Below are 13,955 nucleotides of genomic sequence, written 5' to 3' on the forward strand. Positions count from 1 at the left end.
AAAAATTCGAAGTTAAACCGAACCTCCAGAAGCTTGCAGGCTGCCGACGTTAACAAGAAAACTTACGTCGGAGCGCAGGAAAATCTGAAGAACACACTTCACTTCATGGCGATGAAGTGCTGTCGGTTCGTTTTTAACTGCCTACTGTTCTACGAATCAGTTAGGAAACGACAACGCAATAGCAAAGAAGATACGGTATAGTATAGCTACCGCATGTCAATTGGCCCGAACATGGGGCTGCTGGCGTTGCAAACCGAGACATAAATACGTCACGCACAACTTCCAGTTAAAATACGCACACTACTCCTATTACACGTGTCAATAAGCTGAGCAACAAGTAACGTGCGCGAGCAAGGTGCGACTCAGCGATCTATTCAATGACACAATCTAGCCCTGGGAAGTGAACCTTAACACCGACTGCATATTGAGCATACGGTAAAAGTCAGCACAAATGCGCAGGTTTAACGTCGTGAAGTAGTTATTGGCGTCTTGCGGGAAGTCGCTGAACACATTCACCTCCGTTCGTAGGGAGCACAACCGTGACAAGAAACGCGACCATGAAGCCACGAACAGTTCGAGAGCACATGCCGACACTCGCCGCACAGTATACAATCACAATCCTACCGCTTACCGCGCTGTTTATTAAAAAAACGAAGACAACTAGAAATCCCTTCTAATACCGTCTTCAAGAAACACGCAAATACATTCCAGTTCCGTATGGAGCGACATAGCATGCGCTGTGACGTGAACCTGAACAGCGACTGCACATTCAGCAGACTGCAATGCTAGTGCAAACACGCAATATTGACCTAGTGTATAAGTAAATGGCGTCTTGCGTGGAATCACTCAACACGCACACCCCCGTGCCGAGCGCGCACATCCGTCACAAAACGAGACTGATGAAGCCACGATGACCACGAAGAGAGCTTGCGAGCACAAGCGGCACTCGCCGCACTGTGCATTCACAATGACGCTGCTTACTGCACAGTTCAACCATAATCATCGGTGACCGGATATAAATATGCATGTGTGCTTATATGCATATATATATGCATGTGTGCTTCTTCCTCTTGAAGAAGCACACATGCATATTCCAGCTGAGGCGAGCGTAACACAGTATCGAGGGGGAAAATCGACCTGGTCTCACGCACGCTGGCAATGCTTCGGACAGCCTGGAAGGGAAATGGCTGTCTACGCTGCGTGAGACATGAGCACCATCTAGCAGTTCTCTCGGAAAACGAAACCTTGGCCTCTGATATAGCGAGCGCGCCTGTTTCGAAGGCCATAAGGTGTCGAATGCAAGGCAACGGGTAGACAGTAATGCGTAGGAGGCGTTGCAAGGCGTTGTATTTTCGTGCAAGGCGTTGCATTGTGAGCGCATAGTGATAAACGCTACAGTCCTTGGAATTAATTACGTATGCCTTCTCTACTATGAATAAACACACCCCAGAACATCTGTGTTTATATTGTGTCTCAGATATGCGCAATCCTTGCTTTTCAATCGACAATCACACAAGTATGAACGCAGAAACCAGAGAAATATTGCTGGGCGCTGCAGATGTGGTTGGATTTTAGCCGTTTTAAGTATCGTTTCGAAAGTCGACTGACAGACCTAGCCCCGCCACGGTGGTCTAGTGGCTAAGGTACTCGGCTGCTGACCCGCAGGTCGCGGGATCAAATCCCGGCTGTGGCGGCTGCATTTCCGATGGAGGCGGAAATGCTGTAGGCCCGTATACCCTTATTTGGGTGCACGTTAAAGAACCCCAGGAGGTCGAAATTTCCGGAGCCCCCCACTACGGCGTCTCTCATAATCATATGGTGGTTTTGGGACGTTAAACCCCACAAATAAATCGACTGACATACCTAGGAAAATTTTTGCGTTGAAGTGTCCCAACAAAAAATATCGACTTTAAAGTGCCACTCACCAGGCCCCATACCGAATTTTAGTAAGACAGTGGAAGTTGTTGGATGTTTGATGAGGAACGTTTTGCCACAAAAAAAATTTTTGAATCGGTTCATTACGAGCGGAGAAAACAGGTTTTTTGAAGCGGCGCGAAACGAGGGTGAAAGGAGACGAGTTCGACACCCTTGCCGCTCTCCTCCGCGTAGCCTTCGCAAGCCAAACCTCTTCCCCACCCTTTCCAGCATCCGTCCAAGAGGTGACATTGGCATGACGTGCCCAAACAAGCCCAGCCCCTGTGCACGCGAGCGGCGTTGCTTTGTTCACCAGCGTTATTTTGTGGTCTTCAGCCTGTTTCTGCGGGATTGTTTGGAAACGCTGGCTGAGACGCGGTAGAGTAGATGAGCACAATGAGTGGGCGAACGCGTAGGAGCGTTCCATGGCGGTCGTCTGCTCAATGCGCTGACCGCGGTAACCCGAACGCATGTGAAACGCTGGCACATTAGCCCCGCATCTCGTAGCATTTCACGGGAAAAAAATGTAAGAAAAACGTGCACAATTTTAAATTGCGTCTCATTATTTATTTCAAGTTTCATTCATCTCTTAAAGCAACAAATACATAAACTACGCATGTTGTGTTAAATAATTTTTGCCATGTCACGTGGTATACTGTTGACAACGTCAGAGCAGAGTCGTCTACTTAGAGGACCAACGTGACCGCAGTGTTGTGTACGTAGGGCCATTCCTACGCCCACGTCATACCCTCATTCTCTACGCGTGCGCAGGTAGAGGGGAGGGCGAGCAGCTTTCATCTTGAAATTTGACCCATTTCCGCGGGGCGTAGCGTTGCAAATTTTGGCAGACGTGATCATGAACTCCTCGTCTACGCAGTGCACTTGTCAGCTCAAAATTGTCGAACCGGGTGAGTGGCCCTTTAACAGCATAATACATAGCCTACAGGAGAAAACACAAAGAGGAGATGCTTGATGGATTCCACGGTTGCTCCATCCGCGATGTTCTTCGAAAACCGCTCGAAGCCCAGTCCGCGGTGTGGCAGCTTGGGCTGTAGTTGGTATGGCATGACGATATTTATAGCGCGAGAACAAAACGACGACACAGAGACACACAGTGTCTTTCGTGTCCTTCTTGTCTCTGTGTCGTCGTTTTGTTCTCGTGCTATAACTATCGCCAGTCCGCGAACTTTTCCTCAACTTTATTTTTCTACCAATCTCTTCTATTCTCTTCCCTTGGGAACAACTGCTAAGGTATCTAACTTCGCGGGAGATAGGCTTACTTTTTTAAATGCGGAGCATTTCTTAGCGAACTTCGGCGACATTGAGCGTATCTATCTATCTATCTATCTATCTATCTATCTATCTATCTATCTATCTATCTATCTATCTATCTATCTATCTATCTATCTATCTATCTATCTATCTATCTATCTATCTATCTATCTATCTATCTATCTATCTATCTATCTATCTATCTATCTATCTATCTATCTATCTATCTATCTATCTATCTATCTATCTATCTATCTATCTATCTATCTATCGTTAGCGTTCCTAGTCGTGACATTTTCTTTTGCATTATCACGCTAAATCATTCATTGCGTGCGCCACACGATTCACTCATGTGCCGGTTTCACCACGAGTGCACTTTCTTCTATACAGCAAGAGCTGCTATGAAGATCACCACAAGAGTCGCGCGCGCCGTAGTTGTCCGCCGCTGCCGTTGTCCGTAACCTCTATAGCATGAAAAAAGAAAAAAAATAAACTCCGTAAATAATTAAAAAAAGCACCAAAGACATAATAGGTCTGAACCTGGGTCATCTGCGTGCTAGCCCAGTATTCTACCGCCTAGCTTGAAACTCAGTTGAACTGTTGCAAACTTGCCCAAGGAAGGCCTGATATAGGAAAAGGAATCGCGTAAATAAGTTACAAAGTGTTTTAGAACAACAAAGAAACAACCAGGCGTCATACAATGGGAATAGCGTAACGAGTGGGTCGTTGAATGCTCCAATCCAATACAAAAGCTTGTTCTTGATCTCCTATTAACTGTGGCGCATACCATGATGATGATGAGGATGATCCTTGATACTCTGGCGCACACCCACAAAGGGGGATCGGCCAAGAACCTGGCGGCAGGATCTTAAGTAAAAGGCTTATGGTTTTGCAAACACAACGTAATTTTGGGCTGAAAAAAAATATAGAAAGAAAATAAAAAAAATCGAAAAAGGAGTATGTCTGAGCAGGGAGCGATGCAGGCTATCGGATGGGATTTGAGACAGAGGTAATGGTGGGTATAAAAAATTACACACACATATATATATATATATATATATATATATATATATATATATATATATATATATATATATATATATATATATATATATATATATATATATATATATATATATATAGGCAGTTTAACATGGCAATCGCTTTGTTTCAATTATGTATTCAAATACTGCAGAGCAGACGTCCCTGTGGCTATAACCGAATTGAATGCTGCCAAACGACAAAATTACTGCCACATTTAATTCTTATCCCAATTTTTCAAGTACCGCTACCAGGAATCTTTTCCGCTGATGAGAATATCGGCGACAGAACGAAAATAAATGATCTATTGTTTCCATTTCTTCGCAAGTCTGGCATAAAGGTGACGCCTTTAGACCAATTTTATGCAAATAATAATTCAGTTGCGGAATTCTGCAACGCTATCTTGTAAAAGTAACTTCCAAGTGCCGTGATGCGCACCACTGTCTATTCCAGAGGCATCTTAGATGTGCGAAATCTCGATATTTATCCAATACCGATTTCAGGCAGAATTCTTCATCGTCGTCAGGCGCTACGTAAAAAAAATGCACAAAATTTCTTGCAAATGTACATACAACGCTTCTCCGAAGATTGACGAAGGGTAGCAGGGTGAATGCTTGTTTACTACACAAAAAAATATGATTGTTTATGACGTAGTGGGTAGTTACCTATAAGTGTGCATGTAGCAGTGGCCCGAAGGGTGTTTAGTTGTTGTTCACCCATTGATAGTGGCGCATACCCACTGTGGGGGATTAGCCAAGAATTGAGTGGTTTTAAATATTACTGTTCGGATATGGAATAATGGAGGTATAACAGAAAGATTACCGATAGCCTAGGAAAGTGTGGTGCTTAATGTAATGCATACAAATATTTACACAAACGAATTTCAAAGCAATAATCTGATTTCATACGTATATAATTATGTTTAGAAAAGGCTTCGAAAGGCCGCTCTTTCGTTGTGACTGTGCTGCGCGTTCCGCGCTGGTGGTGATGTGAGCCCTAGCTGTGAGAACGTCGTATGAAGTGCGTTAATTTAGCCCAGCTGTCGTTATTCTGCGAGGAAGCGGGGCGACGCACAGCACCGTGCGCTCCGAGTGGAGCAATGTTAGGCAAGCTTCGTTATCGCTGTACAATGCGCTGTTGAAATTATGCGTAGATCAGGTCTGGTCAAGTTAATTCTAGAAATTACGCTAGCAAAAAGCGCTGGAACGCGTGATTTCTTGACGTATACCAACGATTAGCGGAGACTGTTACCACTGCCTTCAGTTTAGAGCGTCTATTGCCTTTTCTTTCGTCTCTCTCGACTGCAGCCTTCTTCGCCGTCACGACAACGGGACAACGTGTAATTGCGTTCATGCTCGACCCCTTCATGCCAGCATCTCACTTGTGCGCTGGCATCACCACAATAAAGAAAAGTCCAAAAGTGATTACCCCTGTTCCGCCGATGTCGAGCGGAGCTTCGATCTCCTGTTGAACTTGCATCCCGGATTTGTTGTACCTGTGAGAAGACGAAGATAGAAAGTTGCGCGTTTAGCTTTTAGGCTTCTCTGAAACAAACTATACCGTATGCCCTGATATGAGCTCGTGCAACTGATCAGGCAACATGACCGCACTGTGGTAGCGGTAGGCGAGCCAGTGGCGCCTGGCGCACCGTAGCTGATCGCTTGGATATCAAACGCTCTTGATATGTGGACACGAGGGTCTAACTCATTACGGCACACTAGAAAAAGCCGGTCAGCTCGAGTTATGCTGCGGTGCTGGGCTGGCGGCCATGTGAGTCGGTTATCGTGTTTGCGTTGCTGAGTTTTTAAAATAACTAAAATTCGGTACGAACTTTAGTTCTCAGAAAGCAGGCAATGATTGAAATAATTGTCAAGGTATCGATGGCAGCGGCGGCAGGATGGGGCAGAACGAATGCTAACATCTTCGACGCCCGTGGCCGTGGTTTTGCGGGCTGCTCAGGCGTTTTCATTTCTCTTCACTTCTCATGTGTGAATGCGCCATTAGACTATAACCTCGCCCGCGAGAGGCAGCAGAACAGTTGACCGGCCTGCCGTGTTAGCGCCGGTGGAAGGTTTCGTAATTGAACAATGCACTCTAAGGTAAAAGGATGTTAAATGGTGTGGTTGATTCTTTTGGGGACTAATGCTGCTGCCACAACCATTAGTCACTTTAAGGACTAACGGCACCGGGTCTAGCAGTTAGTCCCCACAAACGAGCTCAAGGGACTAACATTCAGTTATCACATTTACACCTTAGTGAGTAACCGTTAGTACCACAGTTCACCCCAAAGGACTAACATTTAGTCCTCACATTTGCACCTTACAGAGCAGCGGTTAATCCCCACATTTACACATTACCGGGCAACCGTTAGTCCTCAAGCCCCGCCGCGGTGGTCTAGTGGCTAAGGTACTCGGCTACTGACCCGCAAGTCGCGGGTTCAAATCCCGGCTTCGGCGGCTGCATTTCCGATGGAGGCGGAAATGTTGTAGGCCCGTGTGCTCAGATTTGGGTGCACGCTAAAGAACCCCAGGTGGTCGAAATTTCCGGAGCCCTCCACTACGGCGTCTCTCATAATCATATGGTGGTTTTGGAAAGTTAAACCCCACATATCAATCAAATCAACCGTTAGTCCTCACAGTTGCACCTTGCCGGACGAACGGTTGATCCACTCAAATACTCCAATCAGATGAACTTTTCGTCCCCACTTCAAACATTGTTTTTTGTTTATTTTCCGCCAGGCCTAATACTTTTTTTGCATGTATTTCTGCGCAGTGAGCAACAAATTGCGCAGAAAAGAACACCCGAAAAAGTAGTTAGCCACCTATGTGTAACTGCCTTCGCAGTCACGGTAACAACGAAAGACAAAAGTGAGACATCGAAATCTTTTATTTTTGTACATAACCATAAAGTTTCTCCATTCTTTTAAGTGAATTCATGGTGAAGTGTACAAGTCCATTCTCATTGTCAAATGTTGTTCCCTCCTTGGGGAGCACGTCCGACGAAAGCGACAGATGACAGTTATTGCAGACGCCAGCGCCCGCAGCCTTCAGCCTGTTGTGTTCCCACGGCTGCACGTACAATAATATAGTAAAAATAGTTAGACACACGTGACAGAAGATGAAGATGCACGTATATGACAAGTACGTACACGTTAATATAAAAACAAGCGTTGAAATATGACACACAAGTAACTTTACTTTAACATCTCACACAGTCCTTCTGAAGCTGCTTTGACGAAAGAGATGGAGGACAGACATCGCAGACGCCGACCCACAGTCTTCAGCACGGTGTGTGCCCTCGGCTGCACAATAAGTATGTAAAATAGTGAGTCACACGTGAGAGAGGATGAATACAAATGCATATGAGAAATACGTGCAAAGTGAAATGAAAACATATGTGAGGTATGACATGCTAATAACTTCACCGTGATGTCACACATCGTCAAAGACTCAATTCGATCCCCGTAGCGCAACAGCTCAGGAGCGGTGGCCGCAGCCACAACTCCGCGAACCACCATGCCGCTAACAAGTCGGTGAGTCCTAAGCGAGCGACGTCGTTCAGCTTGAGCAAGCGAACGCGAGACGAAACACGGCGCTGCACGCGGAGTGTCTGCCGCCAGAGAACTTCGAACAGGAGAGCGAGCGTACGCTTGGCCGCCGCCACGAACATCGGCGAGCTGGTTTAGAGCTAACGCCGAAAAAATCGACGGTAATGCGACCCTTTTCCACAAACTCGAGCGAGTGCAGCGCGCAAACGCTAGTCCGCCGCCGCGGCCAACGGACGGCGCCGAGCTGATTGCGATCGACGGACGGGAAAGCCAACTGTAATGGCGACCAATTTTCAGTGAATTCCGACGCTAGCGAAAGCCCCGCCAGCCCGTTCTGGTGCACTTACAGCGCGCGACATATCAGAACCAAGCTCTTTACGAGAACCCGCAACGTGTTTTCGACGACTCCCAACACAGCGACGAGGTCTCGGCCCAATATCGCCAGCCCGGAGCTCATGGCGGCGGCGAAGACAGGCGAGCACTCGAGGAGCGAGTGTACGGGAAGCCGACGGCAATGGCGGGCTATTTCAAGGCGGTCGTAAAGCATAGGTGAACTGCAGACGCCGAAGCTGACCTTCGCGATGTATTTCGTGCGTGCGATATAGAACACGACCGAGCCCGTTGCCGGCAAGTGCGATCCGTATCGCACACGCGACAAGTAGAATAGAATAAAGAATGACAACCTACTTGCCTTAGAATCCAGCCCTGCTTTCTGCCCTGAGTCGGACTGAAGTATATATCTGATAGGGGTGTTGTCTTCTCGGCTGCCATATTGGCCTTCCCAACTGTTGCTGTCGTGTATTGGTCGTGGCTATCTTGAAGCCAGAGATATACAGCGCGGCGTGGTGACCTGTCGAGGCTTGCTCCAAACTTCATGGATGCGCCGAAACGCTGAAGCAGCAGCCCACGCTCATCCAAGCGTACACACAAGCACCACGTCGTAATTCTTGGATTGTCGAATCCGGGCGACCGTGGTCGAGCACTCCGAGCGCGACGCAACGCGAACCGTCACCGGCAAAATACGGGGCAAGACTGAGCCAGCAGAGGCGGAGAACGAGTGCTGGTCACCTTGGCAACGCTTTTCGCGCTGCCTGCAATCCCCGGGCGGTTGATCCCTTTGTAGCGTGTTCGCAGACTGAGTGATTTCGCGCGGTACGCTTGCCTCTGTGGTTGCTCCTCAACGGTCTATCCGTTGATCGCGCGCGCCTATTGGGCTCCCTTACTCCTTCTTCGGGTAATTTTGCCTTAGAGTGTGAAAATTCGCAGCCTTAACTAAATGTTTTCCCCAATATTCCAGTTAGTGGCGCTGCCTAGCTCACGCGGCGGACTGTTCGTCGGTGCTTTTCCGCACTCAGTTATTGCTAAAGTAAAATACCAAGGGCCGGAAACCAGGAATAACGTCACACTGACGTGAAGACCTGCACTTACCATCACGTTTTCATATTTTGCTTCACTGCACGCTTGGACTTACAGCTGGGTGCACCCACTCTTTTGTTGAAGAATAGGTCACGTGGTCTGGCTTCCGAAAGCTTTATATACTGGCCTATTACTAAGAAACATAGTAGCATGACTGCTTAGAAAGGATGCGCATGTTCTTACTACACACCCTTTCTCTCGTTATTCATGTATGTCCCTCTCCTTCTACGCGTACATGCCTAGGTCTCTAAAGATGAACGACGCATACGTATATCTATATGAAAACGCAAGAAAGAAATATGATCAGAAAAAGACTCCGGTGCGCGGAATCGAACGTCCGACCTCTTGCTTGTGAGTGCGAGGCGTTAGCCATGTCGAGGAAAAGACGAGCTACCGTTACCATAGTGAAGCAGACCATCTTGCTTATCACCAACAATCCGATGTTCCCATACTAGTGATAGCGGCGCTCATCCTAGATTACACACTTTTCAACATCCTGCGCGCCCCCACATTGGCACCTGATGATGAACACTAACCCACCCAAAGCACACGCTGTTCAAGAATACTGTCCAGGTTAGTCTGTGTCGGAAAATCCGTGGTATACACTCGCGCCAGTGCTTTCAGTGCTTGTTCCACGTCCGTGCTTCTGAACGCGTTTACCTAGATGAACCTACATTGTCTCTGATCAAGTTTTTGTTACATGAAAATTCGCAGATAGGGCTCTAAGGAACATTTTCCTTTGCTTTCTGTTCGTTGCTGCATTTACCTTGTAACCCTTCTGCTTTTCCCTTCTTCTGGTCTGTCTCATTCGCCGCTGTGTCGCCGTTTAACAACATTGCGGAAATAAGACGTGCCACCCACACTCCATTGAATATTGGCTTCTGTTGCTTTTTCGAAGAACCTAAGCTCTTAGCAGCGCAAGGGGCTTGTTTTTGTGCCGCCATTGCCTTTTGTTGTTTTCTTCTGTTTCTTCTCGCTTTGTGAATTGGCCTTGATTTTGCTCCATGGGGCATTTAGGGCGATGAGGTCTTTATAACGTCTGAGTCTGCCAGCATTCGCTTGGACGTATCTCTAACATCCCGTGGGTGTTCTTTTGGATCTACCAAGTTTTCTCCCTTTTCACACGGGAATGCCTTTTACCTCGAACACCAGAGTTGTTGTAGACGTCTTGTGAATAGTTTATCGGGTAGTGTACACTGATGACAGTTCTTAAAGGCTTGGGCCAAATGTTGTAAGTAGCGGTTGTTCTGTGCAGGCTCTTTCGATAATCATTACTTCAGTCAAGGTCCTAATTGGTTGCCTTCTACCACGTTCAAGAATATGTCCTGAGGCTGTCTCACCTGGCATCTGTGCTACAATATTGCTGTTCAATAGGCTTCGGCTGGATGGTGCTGATGCAGACACAGAGTGTGCTTTTTTTCTGCTTCCATTTTAAACTGTTGTCTTATTGATATGAAATGTGCATGTTGAGCCTTAAAAGCTTGCGCGATCTTATATTCCGCTCTGGCCCTTGCTAGAATAATCTGGTGCTCGTAAATATCCGCTTCCGTCATCTCCACTTCCAGATTATTGATGTCAACTGCATCATCTAGTTCTTTGTCAATTCTTCAGAGCTCATCGCATTGGTCAATCAAAATTATATGAGAATACCTCGTAACTCATTTAATGATCGGTGACTCAACTGCCGAAGGCCTTCGATGTCTGCGATGGCTTGCGTGACGGCCTCCTGTACTTAACTCCGTTTTTCGAAGAAGGCCTCCGTGATCCGATCCAGTGTCGTAAACGTGAGAAATCACTGGCCGGCCACGTTACGAGGCAAAGTCGAAGTCAACACTCACAATGTCAACAAGATCCGCACAACGAATATCCGAGCATCATCGAGATGTCAGCCCCATGATCTGGGGGATTGGTAGGGATGGACCTTGCACATCTGTACCTACGGTGCCTTCGCAAAAGTCCTTGAGGCTACGCTCCACTCCGTCTCACCTCCGAAGGTCCATCCACTCGGGTTACATGGCACAGAAATGTTGAGGAAAAGACGATGATGCTTATAAGTGGCGTTGCCAAGGGGAGAGTGGGGTAGTGGTTCAAACCCCACAAAATTTTTCGTCCGGCACCTCCCCCCACCTCCTGCTATTTACCTACCCTATTTTTTTCGTCGCTTCTAGCTGACATGATTTACAAAATAACCGCTGCTACCGTCCTCGCCGCTTTTAAAATGAATAATATCTGCATACGAAAAAAAAACGTGCCGCGGTCTTTCTCTAAGCTTTGGCACTCTAAGAAATTTCGGGCAGGAATCTCAGCCGCGAGTATGCGTGGTGACGGGATTAATGCTTCAGCGGTGGTCATACTTGTCCCACCGGATTAGATCTTGCCGGAGTCAATCGCTACGATAATTTGCAATGGACGTCTGACTCTGGAGTTTTGTGGACACGCAGCGCCACCTGTCGCGCAGTTTTGAGTAGTGCGAAACCCGACTCCCTTGCATAGTTTGCTGCACAGCCAGGTGCAACTACAGCATACGAGACAAAGATTGAGCTAAATACTAAGTGTATTTGCTGATTGAACACTCAGAAAAAGAACTACGAATTTCTCTCCGCCAGTCAGACGCGTCATCGAACCGAAGTGCTTGCTGGTTCCCTCGCCTGAACGACGGCGAAAACAAGAGCAGACGCAACAGCTCCGCGTGACCCTACACTCTAAAAGGGTGTTAAAAGAGTGTGTGGTTCGTCCTTTTAGGGACTAATGGGGCTGCCACAACCATTAATTCCTTTAAGGACTAACGGCACCGGGTCTAACAGTTAGTCCCCTCAAGTGACTAACATTTAGTCCTCGCATTTAGACCTTAGTGAGTAACCGTTAGTCCCACAGTTCACCCCAAAGGACGAACATTTAGTCCTTACATTTGCACCTTATGGAGCAACTGTTAATCCCCAGTTTACACCTTACCGGGCAACCGTTAGTCCTCACAGTTGCACCTTGCTGGACAAAGAGTTGATACACTCAAATGCTCCAATCGGATGGACTTTTTGTTCCCAGTTCAAACATTGCTTTTTGTTTATTTTCCGCCAGGCCTAATACTTTTTTTCGCCTGTTTTTCTGCGCAGTGAGCCACAAATTGCGCAGAAAAGAACATGCGAAAGAGCAGTTAGCCACCTATGTGTAACTGCTTTCGCAGTCACGACAACAACGAAAGACAAAAGTGAGACATCGAAATCTTTTATTTTTGTACATACACATAAAGTTTCTCCATTCTTTTAAGTGAATTCATGGTGAAGTGTACAAGTCCATTCTCACTGTCAAATGTTGTTCACTTCTTGGGGAGCACATTCGACGAAAGCGATAGATGACAGTTATTGCACACGCCAGCGCACGCAGCCTTCAGCCTGTTGTGTTCCCACGACTGCACGTACAATAATATAGTAAAAATAGTTAGACACACGTGGCAGAAGATGAAGATGCACGCATATGACAAGTACGTGCACGTTAATATAAAAACGAGCGTTAAAATATGACACACAAATAACTTTACCTTCACATCACACACACTCCTTCTGAAGCTGCTTTGACGAAAGAGATGGATGACAGGCATCGCAGACGCCGACCCACAGTCTTCAGCACGGTGTGTGCCCTCGGCTGCACAATGAGTATGTAAAATAGTGAGTCACACGTGAGAGAGGATGAATACCAATGCATATGAGAAATACGTGCAAAGTGAAATGAAAACATATGTGAGGTATGACATGCTAATAACTTCACCGTGATGTCACACATCGTCAAAGACTCAATTCGATCCCCGTAGCGCAACAGCTCAGGAGCGGTGGCCGCAGCCACAACTCCGCGAACCACCATGCCGCTAACAAGTCGGTGAGTCTTAAGCGAGCGACGTCGTTCAGCTTGAGCAAGCGAACGCGAGACGAAACACGGCGCTGCACGCGGAGTGTCTGCCGCCAGAGAACTTCGAACAGGAGAGCGAGCGTACGCTTGGCCGCCGCCACGAACATCGGCGAGCTGGTTTAGAGCTAACGCCGAAAAAATCGACGGTAATGCGACCCTTTTCCACAAACTCGAGCGAGTGCAGCGCGCAAACGCTAGTCCGCCGCCGCGGCCAACGGACGGCGCCGAGCTGATTGCGATCGACGGACGGGAAAGCCAACTGTAATGGCGACCAATTTTCAGTGAATTCCGACGCTAGCGAAAGCCCCGCCAGCCCGTTCTGGTGCACTTACAGCGCGCGACATATCAGAACCAAGCTTTTTACGAGAACCCGCAACGTGTTTTCGACGACTCCCAACACAGCGACGAGGTCTCAGCCCAATATCGCCAGCCCGGAGCTCATCGCGGTGGCGAAGACAGGCGAGCACTTGAGAAGCGAGTGTACGGGAAGCCGACGGCAATGGCGGGCTATTTCAAGGCGGTCGTAAAGCATAGGTGAACTGCAGACGCCGAAGCTGACCTTCGCGATGTATTTCGTGCATGCGATATAGAACACGACCGAGCCCGTTGCCGGCAAGTGCGATCCGTATCGCACACGCGACAAGTAGAATAGAATAAAGAATGATAACCAACTTGCCTTAGAATCCAGCCCTGCTTTCTGCCCTGGGTCAGACTGAAGTATATCCGATAGGCCTGTTCTTCTCGGCTGCCATATTGGCCTTCCCAACTGTTGCTGTCGTGTGTTGGTCGTGGATATCTTGAAGCCAGAGATATACAGCGCGGCGTGGTGACGTGTCGAGGCTTGCTCCAAACTTCATGGGTGCAG

General features: G+C 47.5%; 1 protein-coding gene across 1 annotated transcript in view; it reads right to left on the reverse strand.

The window, feature by feature from the left end:
• LOC119160112 (uncharacterized) overlaps positions 1–13,955 on the reverse strand; it is a 151,356-nt gene that overhangs the window by 91,151 nt on the left and 46,250 nt on the right. Inside the window, exon 11 of the mRNA XM_075887655.1 lies at positions 5,656–5,722. Coding sequence (XP_075743770.1) covers positions 5,656–5,722 — 67 coding nt within the window. The remainder of the gene's footprint in view (positions 1–5,655; positions 5,723–13,955) is intronic.

This window comes from Rhipicephalus microplus, chromosome 3, assembly GCF_043290135.1.
Source record: "Rhipicephalus microplus isolate Deutch F79 chromosome 3, USDA_Rmic, whole genome shotgun sequence".
Classification (NCBI taxonomy): domain Eukaryota; kingdom Metazoa; phylum Arthropoda; class Arachnida; order Ixodida; family Ixodidae; genus Rhipicephalus; species Rhipicephalus microplus.